Source organism: Podarcis erhardii (genome assembly GCF_964252035.2).
Source record: "Podarcis erhardii genome assembly, chromosome: 16".
Lineage (NCBI taxonomy): Eukaryota > Metazoa > Chordata > Lepidosauria > Squamata > Lacertidae > Podarcis > Podarcis erhardii.
Genome location: NC_138514.1, coordinates 34871177 through 34896122, shown reverse-complemented (window position 1 = coordinate 34896122; position 24946 = coordinate 34871177). Strand labels below are relative to the sequence as shown.

General features: G+C 49.2%; 1 protein-coding gene and 1 long non-coding RNA gene across 2 annotated transcripts in view; one reads left to right on the top strand and one right to left on the bottom strand.

Annotated features, from left to right (window-relative positions):
* The window catches only part of LOC309331814, a 138035-nt gene that overhangs the window by 89243 nt on the left and 23846 nt on the right, over positions 1-24946 (bottom strand). The window lies entirely within an intron of this gene.
* The window catches only part of DOC2B (double C2 domain beta), a 139774-nt gene continuing 120275 nt past the window's right edge, over positions 5448-24946 (top strand). Inside the window, exon 1 of the mRNA XM_081844236.1 lies at positions 5448-6204. Within this exon, the coding sequence (XP_081700362.1) occupies positions 5835-6204 (370 nt within the window). The 5' untranslated portion in view covers positions 5448-5834. The remainder of the gene's footprint in view (positions 6205-24946) is intronic.

The following is a 24946-nucleotide window of genomic DNA, read 5'->3' as shown; positions in this document are numbered from 1 at the left end:
CCCCGCCTTTTTGAGCACCCACAATTTTTTGAGTGAGTGCCCAGGCCCTCGGGGTCCCCTGGAGTTGGCGCCAGTGGGGCTGCCGATGGCTATGAGCCAGGATGGCTCTGCTCTGCCCCCACGGCCGGATCCAGTGATGCTTCTGAATATCAGTTGCTAGAAACCACAGGAAGGGAGAGTTGCTCTTCTGCTTTGATCCTGTTTGTGGGTTTCCCATAAAGGCAGCTGGTTGGCCACTGTGAGAGCAAGATGGATGCTGGGCTAGAGGGGCCACCGGCCTGATCCAGCACTCTCTTCTGGAGTCCTTAAAGGTTTTTAAAGCTTACCCTCCGAATTTCGGCAGCAGAGGTGTAGGCGGGTGGCAGAGGTGAAGATAGCAGCAGCAACGGCACGATTTCACCAGCTGTACAAAGGGAAGAGGAAGCCAATCTAGGGGTGGAAGGAGGGATGGTTTCTTCAAATTAAATTCTGGCTAACTGGGCACAAGCGTCCCTCCAGAAGCCCCTGTGCTCTCCAGGAGATGCTATTCCTTGCCTGCCTTTGCCAGAACAACGCCGTCCGTGTTAAAAGTCAAACAGCAAAGATGAAGATTGCCTGTGCCTCCTCCTGGCTACAAGAAGCCTATGTCGTGGTTGTTCTTTAGTCGTTTAGTTGTGTCCAACTCTTTGTGACCCCATGGACCAGAGCATGCCAGGCACTCCTGTCTTCCACTGCCTCCCGCAGTTTAGTCAAACTCATGTTTGTAGCTTCGAGAACCCTGTCCAACCATCTCGTCCTCTGCCGTCCCCTTCTCCTTGTGCCCTCCATCTTTCCCAACATCAGGGTCTTTTCCAGGGAGTCTTCTCTTCTCATGAGGTGGCCAAAGTCTTGGAGCCTCAGCTTCAGGATCTGTCCTTCCAGTGAGCACTCAGGGCTGATTTCCTCCAGAATGGAGAGGTTTGATCTTCTCAAGAGTCTCCTCCAGCACCATCACTGCCTTGCTGTGGCGAAGGGGTTTGAATACCTCAGAGAAGCTATGAGCTATGCCATGCAGGGCCACCCAAGATGGACAGGTCATAGTGGAGAGTTTTGACCAAACGTGATCCACCTGGAGCAGGAACCGGCAAGCCACTCCAGTATCCCTGCCAAGAAAACCCCATGGACAAAGACAACAGAAGCCTATGAGTTGTCTTAATTAGGCCCACACCAGTCCCCACTAATGACTTCCTTCCGACTCCTCAGTGGACTTAACCGAGTCTCCTTCCCTATGCAAATGTTCACCAGGACATGTTCGTCGCCTCCTTATCAGGAGACTCTGATGTTCAGGTGCATTGGGAGGTGATAGCAAGACCCAGGAGGCTGCTTGCCAGCTCGCCCCATCTTTCTTTATCGCTCATTCCTGCTTCAAGACCATTCTTTGTTAGACTAGGCTGGAGGCAGACAGACAATGCTACCACCTCCCTCTCAGCCTCAGCAGGCATCAGATTCAGTCCTGTTGCCTCGACCCAGAACGTGATTTGTCTCTGGTAGCTCTGGCTCCTTCAGGGGTGGGGTTGAGGGCCGCCTTCTCTCCTTGGGCACCTTCTGAGGGCCGCATGCCAATGGTGGGTGGGGCAACATTCTAAAGCAGGTGGAGCTAAACTATGGAACTCACTGCCACAGTATTCTGCTTCCACAGTTGGAGGTAGCAATGACTGTGGGTCGTGCAACACAAGACCAGTCAAGTACAACATTCCTAGAGTGAACATGTTTACACACGGGGAGGAATGTTTGTGCAGCCAGCAGGTAAACTTCCTGTTTCCTTCTGGGCTGGGACGGACTTCCTCTGCATGTGACTAGAGGTGGGCGTGGCCTCACCTGTGCAGGTAATGACAAAAGCACAGGGCAGGGCAGCCATCTCTCTCTCTGTGTGACTACTTTTGTCGAAGAAGCAACACCTGCTTAGCCAAAGATGCTCCCTTGGTGTTCAGCCAAGAGAGGACAAAGGGACTGTCTCCTTATGGGATAGTTTCCAGGTGTATGTTACTTTTCTAAGCTAAGTCTGTCTTCTGGGATCCGATTGTGAACAGAAAGTGAGTAAACTCCTTTTATACTTTTATAGAAGACTGTGCCGTGTCTTAACTTTTATGAGGGAATAAGGGGGGAAATACCAGAACAGTTATTATAGAGGCCTTTTGCAAGCCTGAGCAAATGCATCCGCTGTGAGTTTAAAAGGGGGAATGTTACTCTGCTAAATTGTGAACTTGTTTACATAAGTTGGAAAGGCTATAATTAAACAATATATCCTCTCCTGCATCCCTGGACATTCCCACAATGATTCTGAATACCAGTTGCTGGACACCACAGGAGTTGCTCTTGTGCTCGGATCCTGCTTTGAGGATTTCCCACTGTTTGGCCACTGTGAGAGCAGGAGGCTGAACTGGGTGGGTCACTGGTCTGACCCAAGAGGACTTTGTTCCCTAGGCTAGCTTCTACATGCAAACTTTCTGTCCTGCATTTAGGGAAGCAAGAAGCGTTGTCAGAGTTCAAGGACACAGTTCCAGCCAGGGGAAAGATGCTAAAGGAGTTTGATTCTGTTTACGAACTGGTTCCTGTAAAACATCTCAAAAAGATGAAGATGACAGTGACGTCAGCAAAAGAAGCGTATAAAACCATCGCTTCTACAAAAACAGTTTTAGAATTTCTTTTTTTAAAAAATAATATTTATTCAAATTTTAAAGGTTACAAAAAGGAAAAATAAAAATAAAAAAGACAGAAAAAATACAATCAATTAAAAAAAGAACAAATCAAACCTTTACATAGCTTTCTTTCCTTTACTTATTTCCTTGACCTCCTCACACCTCCCATTTTTGTATTCTAATTCAAATTATTATTTCAGCAAATCCTTCCAACCTTGTTTTTATCTTAATAATTTGTCTTAATATACTATAATTTTACGTTCTCTCTTTCACCAATTCATTTTTACTTAATCCTTTATGTCATTTCTGCCAAAACCACAGAATTTCATGTATGAAACAATTCAAGGGGGATGCAGACTGGAATAAGGAAATTCTCCATTTGACAGGTTTGTTGGCACTGAAAAGACAAGAGAGGTGGGGCCTGTTTTGAGATGAAACAGGAGGAGTTTGAAAGGCCCTTTTCCTAGATTGTATGGAGCAGACCTCCAGACAAAATGGTATCTGCAGGAGGCCTTCTCCTGCAGAGTGTCGGTGGTTATTTGGTTGGGCTGGGGCAGAATTGTTGAGTTGGAAGGGATACCAAAAATCACCTAGTCCAACCCCTGCAAAGAGAGGAATCACAGCTAAAGAAAACCAACCCAACTTGCATTTAAAGGACAGCCTACCTGAGCCACACTTTCTAAACGATGCACGAACTGGAATGCAGCCAACCTTTGAAATTTGGCCCTTCTCTGAATTTTGCCAGTTGGTTCTGCAGCCAAGTAACATACGCAGAAAAAGGAACATGATGAAGCGTCTGCATATTAGCCAAAACTGCACACCCAAATTAGTTATGTTAGCGGAAAGCTGCTCTGCAAAGTTGCGTGTGTGTTAGGTAGTGTTGTCTACAAACCTGTGCATTTTGGGAGAAATTTGCACTAAAAGGATGATGGCTTCTCGTAAGAACTTTAAAATAAACAGATCACAAAGTGCTGTGGAAATATGGAGGTGTAAACATAACAATGAGAAATGCAGAAAAACCTAAATAGGCCGCTGCATCTGTTCTTATGGGTTGGGCATGTATAAAGGTAAAGGTAAAGGGACCCCTGACCATTAGGTCCAGTTGTGGCCGACTCTGGGGTTGCGATGCTTATCTCGCTTTATTGGCCAAGGGAACCGGCGAACAGCTTCCGGGTCATGTGGCCAGCATGACTAAGCCGCTTCTGGCAAACCGGAGCAGCGCATGGAAATGCCGTTTACCTTCCCACCGGAGCGATACCTTTTTATCTGCTTGCACTGTGATGTGCTTTTGAACTGCTAGGTTGACCGAGCAATGGGAGCTCACATTCGAACCGCCGACCTTCTGATCGGCAAGTCCTAGGCTCTGTGGTTTAACCCACAGTGCCACCCGCGTCCCTGGCATGTATAGGGTGAGATTATTTTTTCTCATCCAATATAAACTGGGAATCCTCTGTGAGCTCTCTGAGCGCTCTGTCCAGCTCTTAGCAACCTCCCCAGGACTTAAGCATGACACCGGTGAAAGGATTTATTCTTACGGCAAAAGAGCGATGAGGTCCAGGGAAGCCTTGTGTCAACCTGATTCTTGACCATGCGCAGTGCAGCCATCACTCTGCAAAAGGACTGTGTGCTAAGCGGCTGGGCCACAATGTGGTTAATTGGAGCCCCCCAGGGAAGGCAGATTTTGCCTCTCAAAAGTACACTCGTTTTAATCATGCTCAAATACTTTTTAAATGGCCCGTTGACTCAGCCCTGTGTCAGAAAGTCATGTTTCTGAGTCACGTCTATATTCCGGTTGCTGGGTTTAGGGAAAAGGATGTGGAAGATGATCTAGGTGGTGAAATCATCTACCTGGAAAGGAAAACTGTTGAGGGATTTGAGAATTGGAAGTAAGTTCAGGGTGTGCACGTGGAAATCCTCCCCTCCCACGCAATGTGTGACGATCCTGTGGAACTCATCGACACAAGCTCTGAGAAGGATTGCCTATATGCAACTGCAGCCTGGAGAGGCGAAAGTGAAGCAGGGCTCTCCTGAGATTCCGTTTTTTTGTCCCCCCTCCCTGAACTCTTTCTGCCCCAGCTGGTCCAGGAAACAGGTGCCTCAGACTGTTTCTCTCCTCCTCCCTTTCCACTCGCTTTTCCTTTTCTGCTGTGTCCTTTAGATTACAAACCTGAGGGCAGAGACTATCTTGAGGCTTCTCTTTGACCCGCAAGCTGCTCTACCCCCAACCCCCCCCCCCGCCCATCTCTCGGCTTGAAGCACAGCAGCTTTTCGAAATTGCTTTCGATTAATAAATTCTGGGTGGTGAGCGCATTCCCAAAGGCCAGCTGCGTTTAGCTGCCGCAGGGAAAACAGAACCTCCAGTCTCAGCGCAGGCTACCTCTCTGGAGTCCCAGATGCTGGTGTGTGTGTGCACAGACCCCTTTCCCTGCTCGCCGCTTCCTTGGTTGTCTGGGTTTGGTTGTCTGGACGCGGCTGAGTCCAGACAACCAAACCCACCCGAGTTTCCCCGCTTTGCGGCTCAGGATGGAACCCTGCAGACCGCGAGCCATAGGCGCAAGAGGCAGAAAGTCAGGCTGGGCGCTGCTGCTGCCTTGCGCGTGTTTTTAAAAACCAGGCAAGTGGCAAAATTGTTGGGTTTCTTTTAATAATAATAAAAAAGCAAAAACTCACGAACCCTTCCCTGCCTGGGCTCCTCCCCCTCCTGTTAGCGATTGGAAAGGAGCAGGAGGCGGACGAGGCAGAGGACTCCCTCCAGACCCCTTTCCCAGCAGCCAGAGGGCTCTGCGGCCAGAGGGGAGAGGCGCTGCCCCCTCGCCCGGCCACCTGCCCCCCCCAGCCTCTGAATTCCTCCCCCCGGCTCGGCTTTTGTTGCTGCGAGGTGGTGACATCACCCCGCCTCGCTCCTCCTCGCCGATCTGATCCGTCTCAGGTTTCCCACCGCGCCTTCTCTGCTCCGACTGACGGTGCCTGTGAATCTAGACGGGGAGAGCGAGAGAGCGAGAGAGCGAGCGCGAGGGAACCAGCAGCATGACCAGATCCCCGGGGATCCCGAGGGCACAGCGGACCCCGTAAGGCTCCGGCGGCGGGGAAAGCGCACCTCCATCCCCGAGCCCCCTTTGCTGCCTTCTCCTCGGTCCCCCTCGACGTACTCCGGGCGATTCTCCGAGAGCCGTATGCATGACACTCCGGAAAGGCGAGCGGACCACCATCAGCATCCAAGAACACATGGCCATTGACGTCTGCCCCGGACCTATCCGACCCATCAAGCAGATCTCGGATTACTTCCCCCGCTTCCCCCGAGGGCTCCCGGCCACCGTCAGCCGCAGCAACAGCCTGCGCTCCTCGACGGCGCCCTCCGCGGCCGGGCAGCAGGCGGTCAGCCCCTCGGAGACCACGGCGCCCCGGGAGGACGACGAAGATGTGGACCAGCTCTTCGGCGCCTACGGGACCGAGGCGCCGACCGAGCAGCCGGCCAAGCGGCGAGCTGAGCCGGAGGAGGAGGCGGCGGAGGCGGTGGACCCCGAGGGCTACGAGTCGGACGACTGCAGTGAGTTCCGCAGGTCTCCCTCTTGAGTCGGGCTCGGGGTGCGCAAGAGCCTCGTTCTGGGGTTTGGGGGGTGGTAGTGTTTTGCCTCGAGAGCTCTCAGTCAGTTTCGGTTTTTCTATTCCCCTCCCCAATATCCAGAGTTCTGCAAAATGTGCTTGTTGTTTTTTTTTAAATCCTCACCAGCGTTTGGTGCAAATAAACTCATTTTTTTGCAAGCGATCTCCCCCACCCCGCACCCTCCAGATATAAAATTCCTTGTTCTTTCCACTGAGATCTTCCTCTTTATGCCTGCTTTTTGTTAAAAGAAGGCATTTTTATTTTTATTTCTATGGTAAACATTGTATGGCTGGGGAACTGCATTGCAAATTTCAGATCAGTGCAAATTTCAGAAAGTGGGATTCAACTTGACATGCACACCGGGTCAGATTTCTGCCCCATCCCTGACGGTGAGTTTTCTTTCTAATACGCTCCCCACCCCCCACCCCCAGTTCTAAATCTAGATTTGACCGAGTTTCCTGCAAGCTGGCCTTGGGAGGTTAGTGGAAACCTTGAAAGCTCAGCCGGCCTGTCACCTGTGACAGGGACAATCCGTTGGGTGGCCTCCCTCCCTCCCTCCCCCCCCCCCTTGCTCCAGCTTGCTTGAAACAAATGCCGGTTGCGCAGAGGAGCATCACACCCGCACACTTGCGCACCTGTGCCAGCCCCACGGAAGAAACCAAGAGGGGAGCTGTGAAAGAGACACCCCCCCCTCTGGTGGCTTGCACCCACCAGTTGCTGTTTGGCACGGACAGCGGTGGAGATGGCAATCACAGGGATCGCTTTGTCCTCGTCGTTCCCCCCCCCCCCGCCACCCACCGAATCCAGAAGAGAGAAAACAACCCCTTGTTGCAAGGGCGCGTGAGCTTTCGTCAAACTCTTCCAGTTTGGCAGAACAAACATTGCACTACGCGGAGCCTGGCACACCGGCGATGCCATCCGTTTTCCCTTTTGCACATTTCCATTATCCATCTTCCCTCCTTCCGTTTTAAAACAACACCATGACTCCTTTCACCCACTCCCTTTGGCGCTTTCTCTCTCTCTCATAACGAGGCACGCACAATTCCCTTATTTTTTGGGAGGGAAAAGGTCTCTTTTTCCTCTGCAACCCAAACCTACCCCCCCCCTCTCTCTCCATTCCTGCAGCCTCCCCCCACTCTTCCTCCTCTGGTTTCTTAATCCCCCTCTTCCCAGTGTCGAAATTCCATCCCTCCACCCCTCCTCCTCCACCCCCGCCCTCAAGCTGCCGACTTCAGCCCCCTCCCCACCTCGCCAATGTCACCCCGACAGCCCACCCTCGGTGGGGTCCAGCGTTGCTACCGCCGCAATCCTCCGCTATGCAGCCAAAGAGCTTGTTCGCCTCGCTCCTCCTTGCTCGACAAAATATAAACAAGCGAGGGGAGCCCCCTCCTCTCGCTGCGCGCACCCCCTCCTCTTATTTGAGCGCTAGGATGTTTCAAAGACACCAGTTGCATCGCATTCTGTGGTGTGGCCGTGTTGGGAAGGGAGGGGGGCACGACTCGGGTCCTCGGCAGGTTTGAGCTGGTTTGAGAGCAAGGGTAAAGGGGCGTAGAGTGGGGTCCTTCTATGCAAGGCGTGCTAGACCAGCTAGTCCACTGATGGAGAAATCTGAGCCGGGGAAGAATTTCAGTGTCTTTCGCCGCCGCTTCTCTCTCTCTCGCCTGAATAAAACTCCCAAGCTGTCATCTTCCCAGCAGTGAGATGGGGAGAAAGGGAGATCTCTCTGGTGTAGTACAAATGGTGCAGGAAATCATTTGCATAACCAGAGCGTTGTATTTTTTTAATTATTTTTTTTTAGGAAAACAACATTTCCTCCCCCATTTCATCCCAAGCTGACTGGGTATTAGCCCTGCTGCCCCTGCCACCTGTTTCAATGAAGAAGCCTTCTTGTCATTGGCAGACACATATGCAAGGCACTGGCTAGGCAATCACAGAACAGGAGATTTGGAAGGGGACAAAAGGGTCATCTAGTCCAACCCCCTTGTGATGCAGGAATCACAGCTATATTTGTGTGTGTGTGGGGGGGGTATTTTTCAGCTGATTTTGACTGGAGGAAAGAGCTTGGGGGAAGAGGGAGAGTTGCCGTGTGGCATCCAAACTTGGGAGTTTTTAAAAGGGTTGGGGGAATTGTCAGGGTTTAGGGAGGACGGACCTTTTTGAAGGGTGTGGAAGAGGCCGCCTCTGCTGTTGTGGTCATCACAAGGGGGTTTAAAATACTCTGTCTGCGTTAAGGTTCCCCTCCCCAAATCAGAATCCTTTCTCCCAGGTGTCATGTCAGAGGAAATAAAAAAAAGGTCAGACCAATATTTATGTATGCAACTAGGGTGGCAAGGTTATTGATTGCCCAACATTGGAAAAGCAGCAGCGTCCCAACTAAAACAGACTGGTTATCTAAAATGATGGAATGCTTCCATATTGCCGAACTAACAGGGAGGATAAGAGGAGATCTGGTACTAAAAGTGAATAAGGAGTGGGCTATCTTTAAGGAACACATCAGAATTTATGTGGGGAAAGTAGAATTTCTGACAGATATTGAGTGAATCCAGAAAACAAAAGGAGAGTAATGTCAAGATAAAAGAAGACATTAGAGAAATAATGAAATGCGTTTAAGCTAGTTGGAAGAATAAAGTAGTGTAACAAGAACGGCTGGAAGTCAAGTCACTTGGTGGTTGTCCGTGTGGGGCAGGTGTGTGGGTATGTTGATATGTACAGTATTGGTGGGTATTATATAATGTAGGTATGTTTTATGTTATGAAAATAAGGTAGTGTGTTATGTGTGTGTACTGTGTAAATGTATATGTTTTATATGTTAATAAAATTTATATTTAAAGAAGAAGAAAAAAGGTTCCCCTCCCCATCCACCCTCATATTATTATTTTTAAGCTAGCCCTGCTTCTCTGCCTTAACAAGCAGAAATCCAAACTGTGATGCTCAGAGTGAGCCCATGATGGAAGAAAGCGTCACTTGTTGAATGTTTGTTCCATGTGCGCTTGTGGAAGGAGGGGTGGACAACCAATGGCCCTCCAGATGTTTCTGGACTCCAGCTCCCATCATCCTGGGCTATTGGGGGTTGATGGGAGATGGACACCAACAGCATCTCGAGCTCCACAGGTTCCCCACCTGTCCTGAAGGCGAGAGAAGGTAGGTAAGCTGATAGGTTGCCCTCTGCTCTTCAGATCCATCAGGTCTCTCATATTCCTGCTCATCCTTCCCACCTGGGGAGAAACATACAGTGAGGGGTCAGTTGATGGGAGAGCTGAGTCAGATTTTTGCTCATCCGCAGTCACTTGAGTACGTTGCTCAGCCTCGTTTCCCCCCATCTTGGTGGTCTACCTTGCAGGGCTGGTCTGGGGAGGAAACAGGTTAGGCACTGTAAATGCTTCAGCTGTAGCTCAGCATCAGAGAACATGCTTTCGAACGGCAGGTTTCATCCACAGCGCCTCCAATGGGAAGATTTCGTGGCAGCAGCTGCTAGGGGGAGATTCCTGCCCCTGTATCTTTAACCATTTTTCTAAAGAGGGCTAGAAACTTAATTTTTATTCTGCAAAATGAAATCTTGTGCTCCTAGGACTCTAATGCAGGTGGGAAGGTTTGGAGAGAGATTAGGAGGAAGCAGTGGCGTAGTGTGGGGGGTGCAGGGGGGGCCGGCCGCACTGGGTGCAACACCTGGGGGTTAGGGTTAGGGGGCGCAAATCCATGGGTTAGGGGGCACAAATTACTTGCCTCGCCCCGGGTGCTGACAACCCACGCTACGCCACTGGGAGGAAGATACGGCAAGCTGCCCTATCCCCCTTCAAATCCACCAAGTTAATCAGACCTGTTCTTGTCCTGTGAGAGAGGCGAGATGCAGTTTCACACCTTTGGAGACCTGCACATGATCTGCACATGGCACTTGCTGTCAGAAGCAGGAAGTGGGTTTGTCCCAATTGAGTGTTTTTTTCTGGGATACTTGGAAGTGCTGGAAGAGGACGGCTAAAACGGATGGTTCTCCAGCCTCTGCCATGACTTGGTAATATTCTGAAAGTTTTTGATGCAGGGGTCAGCAAATGTTTTCAGCAGGGCACTACTGTCCCTCAGACTTTGTGGGGGGCCAGACTATATTTTGAGAAAATAAATGAACAAATTCTTATGCCCCACAGATGCATTTTAAATAAAAGGACACATTCTACTTGTGTAAAAACATGCTGATTCCTGGACCGTCCATGGGCCGGATTTAGAAGGCGAATGGGCCGGATCCGACCCCCGGGCCTTAGTTTGCCTACCCATGGTTTGGAGGGAAGCAAAAAGCATCTCTCTGCAGCCTTTGCTCCTCAATCCAGAGAGCCATGCATTTTTTCCAGGCATGTGGAGCTCCTGCACTCTTGCAGCTCCATGAGCATTCCAAACCATGTAAGACCTATAGCTGGCACTCCACAAGCGCTCCAAACACTGTAGTTGTTTTATAACAAGGGGGCAGGAGCATCTATAGACAGCCTGTGCAACTCGCTCCAGAGCTCCAAGCATTTTGACAGGTGCTTGGAGCTCCTGCACTCATGAGGCTCCACACACACACTCCAAACATGTAGGTGCTCCACATGCATTCCAGCCACAGCAGTGGCAGAACATTTGCTTTTTAACAATGGGGCGGGAGCAGCTCTCTGCAGCCCTGTGCCCCTCAACCCAGAGTCAGTGGGAGCTCCTGCGCTGGCGCAGCTCCACACACATTCCAAATACGTAGGAAGCCAAACAGTGAAAATACCTGGCGACCATTTTTCTGTGGAACTGGTGGGGCTTCTGAATTGCTTCAACCCAAGATGCTTCTCAGCGTAAACACATTCAGCTGCTTAACCAAAAAAGCGTTGCAATCCCTAGAGACCTGTTTCGCATATGAGAACTGATCTTGCATTATCCATTTTTAAAAAGGACTTGCTTCTGGCCTCTGAGAAGCAGTGAAGATCCGACTTCACCAGAGAGTAGAAGTACTGGATTCAGAATTAGGCAAGTTTCTACTCTAGGGTGACAGTCCGCACTGACAGAAGTCGTGTTCCAGAGGATAAATGGGTCCACCTGAGTGGGGCAGCCCCACTTTGCAGAAGTAATTTGCTAGAGCTGGATGAGAATCTGAGACAGCAATTTCCTAATATAACTGGGGTGGGCTTAAGGATTTGAGAATTGACTCTTCCCTCCCCCTTCCAGTTTAGACTCATTTTGAGAGGCACATTATTTTTACTACTGAGGATGAGCATGAGAATGGCTTCTTAGGGCGTGTAGAATCTCTAGTCTGAGGTCCAGGTGTGGCCCTCTGCTCCTCTCTGTCTGGCCCTTGGGCCTCTTCCCAGGCCACGCCCCCTCCCAGAGGCCACACCCTCCTTGAATGTGTTTGCCTGGCTGGAAATGTGCCCTGGAGCTTGGAAAACGGCTCTTGCTTCCCTGGATGCAAGATAGAGAGAAGGGTGTGCAGCAAGTAGCCTATGCTGTAATGGTAAAATTTACATGAGTGGCCCCGCCCACTTTTGCCTCTGGCCCCACCCACCTCAGAAGTTTGCCCAGAAGGAGATGCACCTCATGGAGCTCAAAATATTTCCCTGCCTCTCTCAGGAGATCAGAGAGAATGGATCTCCTACGGACCTTAAAAGACAGGAAAAATATATGGAGGTGACTAGGCGAGACATTACTGTAAGGTGCTTATTTGATCTTGTTTGTGCAGATAGAAGTTAAGTGGTTTATATTAAATAAAAGGGAGAAAAGCAGAAATGGTTCTTCTAACAGGAAAAGCTTCAGGCAGCAGCCAGCGATCATTCTGCCAGGGTAACAGCTCTCTGTACCTGCTCTGAAAATCCTTGAGTTTCGGTTTTCAGGTAGAAAGGAGTTCCCAGCACCATTCATGAAAACACTTAGGTGCTGTGGAATATCTAGCTTTCCCCAGCATTGCTCAGAACCAGTTCTCCCTGGCTGCTGCTGCTTCATCCTTCCTGAAATATTTCGCGTGGGTGATCCTAGCCTATCAGGGAACCTACAGTGATCGCATCCCAGCAACTCCACAGCCCATCAGGGATCCCATAGTAGACGCAAAGCACCACCGGGTTTTGTGGCCAGTTGGAGTGCAGGATCCTGTCCTTGCCAGCTGGATTTGGCCACGTGGCAATGTCGCTGAGGGCAAGGAACAAGCAGGCCTCTCTGCAAGGAAGGCCTTGGCAGTGCAAGGGTGGCGAAAAGGCATTTGGCGGTGCCAGAAATGTTTGCGACAAATTGTCAGTCATTTCGGCACAGTGCTAGCTCTTTCCATTTTGCCCTGAAAGGCTAAAACATGAAAGGTAACACATTTGCGAAAACGCTAGTATCTTAACATCCCCTTTGAACCTTTTTCCAGAGGGGGGTTTGGATGTTGGGGGAAGAAAGCATTCCCGCTCCACCCCCCCAGAAGAAGGGGCCCAGTGTGGCTTAATTTCATTGTTGTGTGTTTGTGGGAAAATAAGAGCCCCACCCTGTCAAAAGGCAAAATGCGCATCTGGGAGGCTGTGAGCAGGCAAGAGTGAGCAGGCAAGGAGCCCTGGTGTGGATTAAATGTTTGGTAACATGCCAGGTGGTGCCTGCTGAGATGGGGTGACTTTTCTGCTAGGAGAGGCGCGCTGAGCAGTAATTTGCCTTAAAAACCCCCAACACTGCCTGGAATTGAAGGAGAATGGACTTCCCGGTTCTCATCTTCCTGGAAGGTAGTGGTCCCAGATGGATTCTGGGGAGACAGCTGTTGTTTAGCACATCTTGGAGACAGAAGTTCTAATCTGGGGCTCCTGAGAATTGAAGGAAATGGGTCTTCAACCCGCCCGACACCCCCTTCCCCACAACCTTCTAAATGCAGCTGCACAGCTTTTCAGATAATAGGTTTTCCTGCTGCTTTATCATAAACCACTGTGATTAAATAGAAAAAGGAGTGGTATGATGTTACGTTGAACTAACACAACAGAAACAAACATGTGTGTGTGTGTGCAGATATGCACACACACACACTTCTATATCTACATACTTACACACATTACAATCTTACGCACACATGTGTGTGAGTGTGTTTATATGCACGCTGTCATCATTGTTTATTTGTATGGCACCCTTCTGTCGTTAAAAGCATGTGCAAGGTGGCTTGCAACAGGAAAAGGCTTACATGGTTACAAAAATATAAAGAAAGTCGTCATAAGGAATAAATATAAATTTATCACCACCATCTTTTATCTGAATTTGCAAACATATTCCAAAACAACCCAAATGTCTCTATATGCACATACATCTCTCTCTCTCTATTTACACACACATGTGCTTTTCTATACCATATTTGCACAAATCGGCCATCACACTGTTTTCATTGCCTGTTTCCCACTGATGGCGCTTTTGCAAAAAGCACGCCAGTTTCTCATGTCGGCGGTTGCTTTGGTGGTTCTGCATTCTTCGCCCTCCTCTTTTCCTATTCTTGCTAATGAATGAAGTGTTATGTGTGCAAATGGAGCAGTCCTGGTCTCACAAAGAAGCCCAAGAGAACTGGCGTCTCTAAGAACAAGGGGCCAGGAATTTCAGGGGAGCAGATTTTGGATGAAAGTTCGGAGATGCATCCTGTTGTGGTCCACTGTGGGGCAGATGGAGGGTGGGCTCCTTCCTTCACTGGATCTTTTTACACAGAGGCTGGACAGTCACCTGAGAAGGATGCTGTCATTGCAGACCCTGCATTGGGAAGCGGGGTTGGACTTGATATCCTCTGGGGGGCCCTTCCAGCTGTAAAATTCTGTGCAGGCTGTACAGAAAGGGCCTGAGATGAAGCTCTTTGTTTCTGATGGCTTTGGTTGTGTGTTTTCCCCCCTGGCATAGGATGAGGACTGGCAGTTCAGAGTGGCACGTATGAGTTATGGCCAGGTTGCCACCTCGCTCTCCCCCAGCAGGGCTCCTGTGCTTTTAAGACGATTGCGTTAGTCAGGAATTCAACAGGTGCAGCTCCACACCAGAACCGGCGTGGAGATCTGATGCTGGGGAGAAGACGGTTCCTTTCCCTCTTCTCAAGCCAGGCAGGAATCCACCCAGGCCTGACGGCAAGTATTTTTGGGAAGATGGCAGGTAATTATCTGCCTTCTCTCTCTGAGCAGGGATGTTGCTGACTGGAGGGCAACCTCCATTGGAGAAGTTTCTGAGCAATATCTCCTTGGGATGATTCAGCAAAAAAAAGGGGGGGGGAAGGCTGGAGGTGGAGGAGGAAAGATTTCTGAGCCCCCCCCTCCTGATAATTAAACAGCCAAGATCTTCCTAATATATATATATATGTGTGTGTGTGTATAAAATATTCATTAGCAGCTGTTGATGATCTCAAAAGATCCAGAGTCTACAGATTGCTAATCCAACAACTTAATGAAGGAAGCAAAGAATTGCGGACGGAGGAGGGAGGGGGAAAGAGAGAAAGGAAAGGAAGTTTTTAGAGAAGAATTTCGATAGTTCAGTGAGAAGCATTTCGTTGGCAAATGGCCCCCGGTGCTATTTATATGCGCCTGTTTATCCCTGCGGTTTGGGCCTATCTGAGAGGCACAAAAATAAAGCCTGTTCGCAAACGAGGTGCATCCATCTTCTCCGAGAGTAAGAATGAAGAACATCTGGGGTTCTTCCAGATGTTGGAGGACTCCATCTCCCATCAGCTGTCCGCACTAGCCACATGGGGGTTTATTTTGCTGCTGATGGGAGTTGGAGTTCAAAGGCAGCTCCTCACCCCTGCAGCCAGTGTGACCCATGGCCAGGGGAATTATGGGAGTTGGAGTCCTCCACCTCGCAGACTGCTACCCAAGTCCCAGGAGAAAAGGCAGCGTTTAGGGCAGGCATAGGCAAACTCAGCCCCCCAGATGTTTTGGGACTACAACTCCCATCATCCCTGACCGCCGGTCCTGTTAGCTAGGGACGATGGGAGTTGTAGTCCCAAAACATCTGGAGGGCCGAGTTTGCCTATGCCTGGTTTGGAGTGAAGCATTTCCTTCCACATTGTGCCAATGTCTCATGGTCCCCACCATTCTTAAAGCAGGATGGCTTCTTTGGTGTCCGCAGTGTAGGGGAAACTTTAACGTCCCGAGGGCCACATTCCCCTCTGAGCAACTTCCTGAGGGCTGAATGCCAGTGGTGGGTGGAGCAACAAACTTTTAAAAATATTTTTATATATGCACTGTTTCAACACATGGCCTCTATCCTCATCCACTGTCGGAAGTCAGGGGCACAGCTAGAGGAAAAACAATCCAGGATGGTGTGAATCAGTGGGCCCGGCCAAGGAGAGGTCCAAGGGCCAGATAGAGAGCCTCGGAGGGCCACATTTGACACTTCCCCAGCCCCTGCCTGAGCTTCCTGGTACCCGCTCTCAACACAGCGATGGTGGCTGAGATCAAGGATGCCACTGGGCACGATGGCTGTCCTCTGTCTCCACAGTCAGAATCGGCAACGCTTATTGAATCAAAGAATCATAGCGCTGGAAGGGACCCCGAGGATCATCTAGTCCAACCCCCTGAATTGCAGCTGTCTCTTCTGGGGATCGAACCTGCAACCTTGGCGGTAATAGCACCATGCTCTAACCAATAGAGCAATCCAGCTGAATATGAGTTGCTGGGAACTATGGGAGGGGCGAATGCTTCAGGATTCGCACTGGCATCTGGCTGTGAGAATAAGATGCTGGACTAGAAGGGCCTCATCTAGCAAACTCTTCTTATCTCGGTGTTGCAAGTGCGCCTCTCCCTTTCGCTCATCCTTCTTGGCTTCCCACTTCTTGATTGATCCGTTTTGTTATGCAGTCCTGGTTCTCCAGCCCCCCCCCCCATTTCCCCACCCCCAAATCTCGAGTGGTCGCCAATTCATTTCATCTCTCTTCATATACAATCTCTTTATTTTTCCCTTTCATTCTCCGTTCCGGGAATCGAATATAATTTAAAATAAAAAATAAAAAAGGGGCAGGAGAAGAGAAGAGTTTGTGAAGGCCATCTTTAAATTGAAAATGTGGGAAGTCTAATTGCTTATGACACCAGGGGACTGTTTAACTCCACAGAATATAATTGCGTCTACGGACTGCGCTGCATTGATAAGTGCTCTGTGGAACATTAAGTATTTTTGGAAATCCTTCTGATTAAATCTTCACCTGTCGCAAGCCAGACCGATAAGCAGGAATGCCTCATTTTTAAAAAATAAAATAGGGGGTGGACGAGATTTCGACGTACGTCTCATCAATCCAGTTCTGGCTTTGAACAGTTTCTTTATGATCTCTTGCAGTTTTCTGTAAAATATTGAAGGCGGCTCAAAATAGGAATAAAAAATGCATGCTCATAATCTTGAAAAGGGGGGGGGGAAGGAATCAATGAAACTGAAGTTTTTTTTTTTTAAGAGGGGAACTGTTAAAGGAAGCAACGGTATCAAAAGGAAATTCAGAAAGGAAAAACTTGCTAGAAGTGTCAAAAAGGAAATGATATAAGATCAAGCAGACTTCGCTTGAGAGTGAGTGTGGTCCTTAGCTGTTTAAGGCCTTATAGGTCGAAACTAACACTTTGAATTGGGCTTTGGAAACTAATTAGCAGCCAGTGTTGTTGAGCCAAGATACACTCAAACCATCTTGCTCCAGTGAGCAACCGGGTCACCAAATTCTGCACCAGCTGAAGTTTCCGAACTGTCTTCAGAGGCCAATGTGTTGCAGTCAGTCCTTTCCCCCCCTAAAAATAATGTTTAGGGGTACTCTCATTTTCCTACTCATATAGAAATACTGCCCCTCAATGAGGCCAAACTTAGAGTCACAAAATGTTTAGGGGTATACATCCCCCTGCGTCCCCCCACAAAAAACAGCACCGGTTGCAGTAATCTAGCCTAGCGGTTACCAGAGCATAGACAACAGTAGTTAGACTGTCCCCATCCAGACAGGGGCACAGCTGGGCCACCAGCTGATGCTGATGGAAGGCGCTCTGGGCCACTGAGGCCACCTGAGCCTCGAGCGACAGCAAAGGATCCAGAAGGACCTCCAAATTTCATACCCGTTCCTTTGGAGGAAGTGTAACCCCATCAAGAGCAGGCAACCTCTCATCCGTCCTGTCTAGGGAACGGCCTACTTTAACTCAGCCTGCAAAATGTCTTGGAAGTACAGTGGTACCTCAGGTTAAGAACTTCATTCATTTCGGAGGTCCGTTTTTAACCTGAAACTGTTCTTGCCAGCATGGTGTAGTGGTTAAGAGAGGTGGACTCGTAGTCTGGTGAACCAGGTTCGCTTCCCCGCTCCTCCACATGCAGCTGCTGGGTGACCTGGGCTGGTCACACTTCTCTGAAGTCTCTCAGCCCCGCTCACCTCACAGGGTGTTTGTTGTGGGGGAAGAAGGGAAAGGAGAATGTTAGCCGCTTTGAGACTCCTTAAGGGGAGTGAAAGGCGGGATATCAAGTCCAAACTCCTCCTCCTCCTCCTCCTCCTCCTCCTCCTCCTCCTCCTCCTCTTCTTCTTCACCTGAGGTACCACTTTAGTTATTGGGGCCTCTCGCCACCACCGCACGATTTCTGTTCTCATCCTGAAACAAAGTTCTTAACCCGAGGTACTATTTCTGGGTTAGTGGAGTCTGTAACCTGAAGCACCTGTAACCTGAGGTACCACTGTACACCTGTCTGTCCATATCTCCTTCTCATGGGTCAATGTGGTGAAAAAGATACAAGGGTTGCTTCCATGGTGGCCTGGTTTGAGGTTTCTGGAGGGCCTAAAAAACACTCTTGGTGAGTCCCACTCTGCCTCACTGCCACCATCGCCAGCTGTCGTGCTCCCTCCTCCTCCTTGCTCCCATTGGCTGGCTTACCAAGCGTGCAGCCAATGGGCAAGCCGGCAGGGGTATCTACCACTTTTGCTGGACCAGGCGGAGAGGCAGATAAGCAATCAGGTTGCAGTGGTGAGAAGGAGGAAGAGGTGGAGGTCCTTGTTCGTGGGGCCCCCTGTTCCGGCACGGGCCCCTGTGCAATGCCTAACAAAGCCTGCAGGGTCATTTTTTAAAAAAAAATGCATTTCCCTATATGCTGTTACACTTGGATGCAGCAGCCGCATGTCAGGAGAAAACATTTTATTTTCTGCTTGGCTCTTATCACCAGAAGCCGCTCCACTTTGCTGAAAGCCCTCTCCGGAAAGTTCCGGGAGGGTGGGGAAGCCATTGTGGTGAGCCGCAGGGTTTCATTTTCCAGGAGGATCGAAGAGCAAGGAGGTTCACGGTCTGCGTTGCTCTTGTTTATTTCTTATCCAGGGAATTTTCAAATGAGCTCCCTGGCAGAAACGGAATCCAAAGTAGGTGTTGCAATGGGGAGTCGTCCGAGACAAGGCATTAAACAAAAGCTCCATCCATCCGCCAGCCTGAAGGTTACTGATCCTGTCTTTTCTGCGGGAGAGAGAGAAGAGAGAGAGAGCTAATCCAGGCAGGCCCCTATCAGCCTCCTCTAGCTGTTCCTGTCAGATCCTCTTGGCACAAACAAAAACAGATTATCATGGTGGTGGCTGGGCTGGTACGTTAGACTTTTGAAAACTTGCCAGCTTTGTGTTCCAAATAAACTGGGCGGTGTGCCCTTTCTGCTGTCGTTGCAGAATGCAGAAAGCCTCGGAGCACATGCAGAGTGTTGCCCTTTATCACAGAATAATAGTGGCCACCCTCATACATTATGGTTATCAGATTTTTTCCCAATGAATCCGGGGACACTTTTTTTTTTTTTTTTTTTTTTTTTAAGCTGAGTAGCAACAGGGATTCAGTAGTGGGGATGGCGAGGCAAAAGACCCTGGGCCCAAGCACACATGCATATTGTATAAAGGTGCAAAGCCCTTCTTTCATTCATACCCTGTGAAACATCAATGCGCAGTTTTATAAAAAACTGGGCAACAGCGCGCTGCCCGCCCATGACTCCCGAGCCTTCCCCGATCAGTCAAAACAAGGAATGGGGCAGGAGATTGGGGAACGCTGAGGAGTCATGGGCCGGTGGCTGTTGCCCAGTTTTTAAAAAATCTCTGCGCATTTATGTTTCACAGGGTGCAAAAGAAGGGCTTTGCACCTTGCCTGGCAGAGAAACCACGCACCTTGCGCCCCTCCTGGGCAACGCCCCCCCCCTTGACTCCTGAGCCTCCCCTGATCTGTCAAAACAAAGGGGGCAGGAGATCTGTACTGCCGGACGTCCCCGGTTCAGCTTTGGCAGTGGAGGCGGCAGCGAGCAGTTCCTGAAGCCAGCCAGAGCCAACTGCACTACCAGGCTGGCTCCGGGCTGCTGAGGCTGCCGCTGCCACTTTTCCCGGGGACAGATTTGCAAATCTGGGGACTGTACCCAGGAACCGGGGACGTCTGGTAACCCTAATGTACATTGAGGGTTGAGATAGAGAGAAGGTTTCTGGGTTGGAGGACAGAGATGGGACCCTTTCCTCAGCCCAAGTACCGTGTCCCTTTGTGGCGACTCTGGGGGGACAGCATGTGCCAGCAGTTCTTTCTTTCTTTCTTTCTTTCTTTCTTTCTTTCTTTCTTTCTTTCTTTCTTTCTTTCATATCCCACTTTATTCTCCAAGGAGCTGCACATGGTTCTCCCCCTCCTCATTTAATTCCCACGACGACCCTGTGAGGTAGGCTGAGGGGCAGTGAGTGGCCCAAGGTAGCCAAGTGGGGGCAGGATTTGAACCCTGGTCTCGCAGGTCTCGGTAAGTGGGACAAGAATCAGAAGCAGGTGGAACAGCAGACGCGGCTTTTCCTTGTTGCTCTCTCATCAAGTTTCAGGTCTCTCCCCATCAATTTATAGGGTTGATTCTGGGAATCCCACAATTTCTAAGCGGAAATTCTGTTATCCATAGTTCTACATCAGTTTGAGATTTATTTATTTTTAAAGTCCTCATGAAAATCCATTGGTATTTTAATACACATCCACCCTAATAGGCACATTTTTTTTTGCAAATGCAAATGTTCATTATTATGCTTTCAATTTATTTCCTGCCTACTCTTCGCCATCAGGTCCCGGGCGGGTTGTGCCATTTTAAAATCCATCTTAAAAACAGTTAATACAAATTACAAAAGCAGGAATAGGGTGCACCCTGAAAATAAATATCTTAGGTGCTGAAGGCCAGGGTAAAGAGGTGCACCTCCAGCATCTGAGGACAGCTCAGCCCCCCCAAGTATGTGGGGATGGGGCTGAGCCCCCCCCCCCAGTCTTGAGGGGCTGGTCCCTCAAGGCCTCCCTGTGGGACCTCTCAACAGCAGCAGAGGGCCTTATGGGAGAAGCCCCCCCATGACATGTGGAACTCAGCGCCACTGGATGAAATTGATGTAGCTCCTCCCCCTTGCCTCTTAGTGTCTACCCCAGGTAATCCCATCCCACCCCCCCACCCCCGGGAGCAGTACCTCCCACTTTGGAAACCTAGATAAACAGAATAAAAAAATTCCTTCCAGTTGGCACCAGAGCCTGCAATAAACCCAGATGCCAACTTTGCTGCCACATACACCCGGACAACACCATTACTGGCCCCAACAACATCACACATACCATCTCGGGACTATTTAATTGCTCATCGTCTAACATTGTGTATGCCATCAAATGCCAACAGTGTCCTTCAGCTCTCTATATTGGACAAACAGGCCAAACCTTACGCCAAAGAATAAACGGACATAAATCCGACATCAGGAACCACAAGACAGAGAAACCAGTAGGAGAACACTTCAATCTCCCAGGACATTCTATACAAGATCTCAAAGTAGCTGTTCTATTACAAAGGAATTTCAGAAATAGACTGGAAAGAGAAGCTGCTGAATTGCAACTTATCACCAAACTTAAAACTATGGAGAGACCTGGTTTGAACAAAGACATTGGATTCTTACTGTATCTCATTATACATGACAAAGCCATTTTTCACCTTCTCACCCCTTGCTTTTTCCTGTTAGACCTATTGCAGTCGTTAAGAGTCGTCAACAGGCTCATCGCAGCTATCTGCCAATCACCCATTCCCACCACCCTTCTGAGTAATACCCCTCCCCACCTTCTCACTATATAGAAAGGTCCGGTGACTTCTGTTTCAGTGTATCTGAAGAAGTGTGCATGCACACGAAAGCTCATACCTAGAACTAACTCAGTTGGTCTTTAAGGTGCTACTGGAAGGAATTTTTTTATTTTTGAATTTTTTTATTTTGTTTTGACCATGGCAGACCAACACGGCTACCTATCTGTAACTAGATAAACAGATAAAAGATCTGCATTGATAGTTGCACTGCAGCCCTAATTATAATAGAAGGCAAAGGGACCCCTGACCATTAGATCCAGTCATGGCCAACTCTAGGGTTGTGGCGCTCATCTCGCTTTATTGGCTGAGGGAGCCGGCGTGCAGCTTCCGGGTCATGTGGCCAGCATGACGAAGCCGCTTCTGGCGAACCAGAGCAGCGCACGGAAACGCCGTTTATCTTCCTGTCGGAGCAGTAGCTATTTATCTACCGGTACTTGCACTTTGACGTGCTTTCGAACTGCTAGGTTGGCAGGAGCAGGGTCCGAGCAATGGGAGCTCACCCTGTCGCGGGGATTTGAACCGCCAACCTTCTGATCGGCAAGCCCAAGAGGCTCAGTGGTTTAGACCACAGCACCACCCGTGTCCCATAATTATAATATTACTGCATAATCTTTGAAGGGACCCAGCATTTCTGAATTTGCCACTCCGCTGCTAGTCACACACACCTGCCCCAAATCTTGCTTGATAGCAGACTGTGGTCTCCAGAAATGGTGTGCTCTGTGTGTGAGAGCGAGAAAGAGAAAACAGGAAAATAAAAATAAAAGCGGATTTAGAGGGGGCATTAGGCCAACAAGATCTTTTTTTTCAGTCCGCTGCATCCAGCGCGAGACAGATAATTAAAACCATTGTCACGGTGTCTAAAGTGGATTGAGGTTCTGTGTCCAAATGCACATGTTGTTACCATTGTTCGCATTAATTACTTAATTGCTCTCATTAATGGTCTTAATCCACATTTGCAAAGACTTATTGTTCAAGGAGCGCCTGTCAGGCTGGAGACGAATTGCAGGCCTGTCTCTCCTTGGGGGCACAGGGGTTTGCCCTCCCCACCCCAGCGTCCTTGAACCCTAGTGATTCTCAAATGCTTGCCTTCGTTCTTCCTCGCCTGGAGCCCCAACCAAACGGGAGTCTAAATGGAGAGTTATTGTTGGTTCTCCCACATCCCGCCAGACCTTTTTCATTCTGGAGGCATTAATAACTTGGTGTCCAGTCACTCCCGCCACAGATGAGAAATGTCAGTTTCTCTTGTTATTGGAAAAATCTCCAGGAGCCTTGCTTGGCTGCCAGTTTGCAGACAAAGAAGATCTCTCACTCTCCACACAGCCCAATGTGTCTCGAGAAACGTAAGGAGAGACCTTCCTGGATCAGGCTGGTGACCCATCCAGTCCAGCATGCTCTTCTCACGGTGGCCAACCAGGTGCCCCCAAACAGAAACCCACAACCTAAACACAAAAACACACTCCCTTCTCCTGCAGCTTCCGGCAATTGATATTCACAAGCACTGCAGCCTCAAACTGCGGAGACAGATCACAGCCCTCCTAGACAGCAGCCATTGATAGACTTTTCCCCCTCCACGAATTTTTCCAGCCCTCTTTTAAAGCCCCCCAACCCAAATTGGTGGTGTAGTGAAGATTCCATCAACGATGTCTCCGAAAAATTTTGCATATCACTTGGGAAGACAGGCGAACTAATATCAGTGTACTGGAAGAAGCAAAGATCACCAGTGTTGAAGCAATGATTCTTCAACATCAACTTGGTTGGACTGGTCATGTTGTGCGGATGCCCGATGATCGTCTTCCAAAGCAAATACTCTATTCTGAACTTAAAAATGGAAAGCGTAATGCTGGTGGTCAACAAAAGAGGTTTAAAGGCTGTCTCAAAGCAAATTTTAAAAAATGTAGTATGAACACTGACAACTGGGAAACACTGGCCTGCGAGTGCTCCAGTTGGAGAACAGGCTTTACCAAAGGTGTGTTGGGCTTTGAAGACACTCGAACTCAGGATGCAAGGGAGAAAAGTGCTAGGAGGAAGGCACCTTTGGCAAATCCACACTGTGATCAACTCCCTTCCGGAAACCCATGTCCCCACTCTGGAAGGAAGTGTGGATCCAGAATTGGCCTCCACAGTCGCTTACGGACTCATTGTTAAAACCGTGTTTATGGAAGACAATCTTACTCAGCTATGAGTGATTGCCAAAGAGATAAGAGATGAGCGTGTGCTAAAACTGCCTCCAGTGCCAAGGTAAACTTTACCTTCGCTGCTTCACCCACTTTTGCCCCCTGGCTCCGCCCACCATGGGCTTGTGGCCCTCGGCTTGAAAAAAAGATTCCCCACACCTCTGCTGCTTTCCGAGCAAAGTACCCAGATTCAGCTGGGAAACTTTATTCTTCCGTGTGTGTGTGTGTGTGTGTGTGTGTGTGTGTGTGTGAAAAATGCCTCTCTCTCCTTTCCTTTCCTCCCCTCTCCCTTCCCACAATGTTTATGCCGAGGGCAGCCAGTGGAGATCAAAGGTTCTCAATCTTATCCCCCTGGAAAGCAGAGCAGTAGTCACCCCAGCCAGAAAGTATTAAACTGTGGCCGTGCGTGGCATTCAAAAACACTGGCGCCAGCTCTCTTGTCTCCCCCCGTCTCTCTCTCCCCCCCCCCGTCTCTCTCTCTCTCTCTCTCTCTCTCTCTCTCTCTCTCTCTCTCTCTCTCTCTCTTTCTCTCTGAGGACATTGGTACAGCTAAGGGAGGCAGCCCAGGGATTTTAGACACTCCTGCAGGGGCGTCGCTGGGTCCTTAAGAGCCTGGGTGGGGGAGTGTTGCACAGACCTGTGGCACAAATTTGCATAAAATGTGCCCTTGCTAATTTACATGGACCGATGATGATTCAGGGGGAGAGGGGAGCCTGCCCTGTTAACAAAGTGAAAAAACATTAAAATTAAAAGTGGGGGTAGATCAGAGCTCACTTAACCCCACAACTCCCAGGCTGTTTGCTTAGTAGGTCTCTATGCAAGCTCATAAGTCTGCAAGAATGTTGTACAGAGTACTCTATCATCTATCATCTGTCTGTCTGTCTGTCTGTCTATCTATCTATAAATCTATCTATCTATCTAGCTATCTATCATCTAGCTATCTATCTAGCTATCTATTTATCTATCATCTATCTATCATCTATCATCTATCATCTATCATCTATCATCTATCATCTATCTATCTATCTATCTATCTATCTATCTATCTATCTATCTATCATCTATCTATCATCTATCATCATCTATATCTGCCGTATCTATCTCTCTATCTCTCTATCTCTATCTATCTAAGAACAGCATGCTGGATCAGGCCAGTGGGAAACCTGTAAGCAGGATTTGAGCACAACACCCCTTTCCTTTTTTGTGGTTTGCAGCAATAAGAATTCAGAAGTGTCGCTGCCTTTAGCTGTGGAGGCAGAGTAGGGCCATTGTGGCTAAAAGTTGTTGTTAGCGTTATCCTTCATGAAACTGCCCAATCCTCTTCTAAAGCCATCCATGGGCCAGCTGGAATGGCTCAGTTGGTAGAACATGAGACAAAGAGTCTCATGGGTTGTGGGTTCGAGTCCTAAGTCGGGGGTTGGACTAGATGGTCCTCAGGGTTCCATTGAACCCAACAATTCTACGCTTCTGTGTCATGGAAGGCGCAGTGCCGTCCTTCACAACCCTTC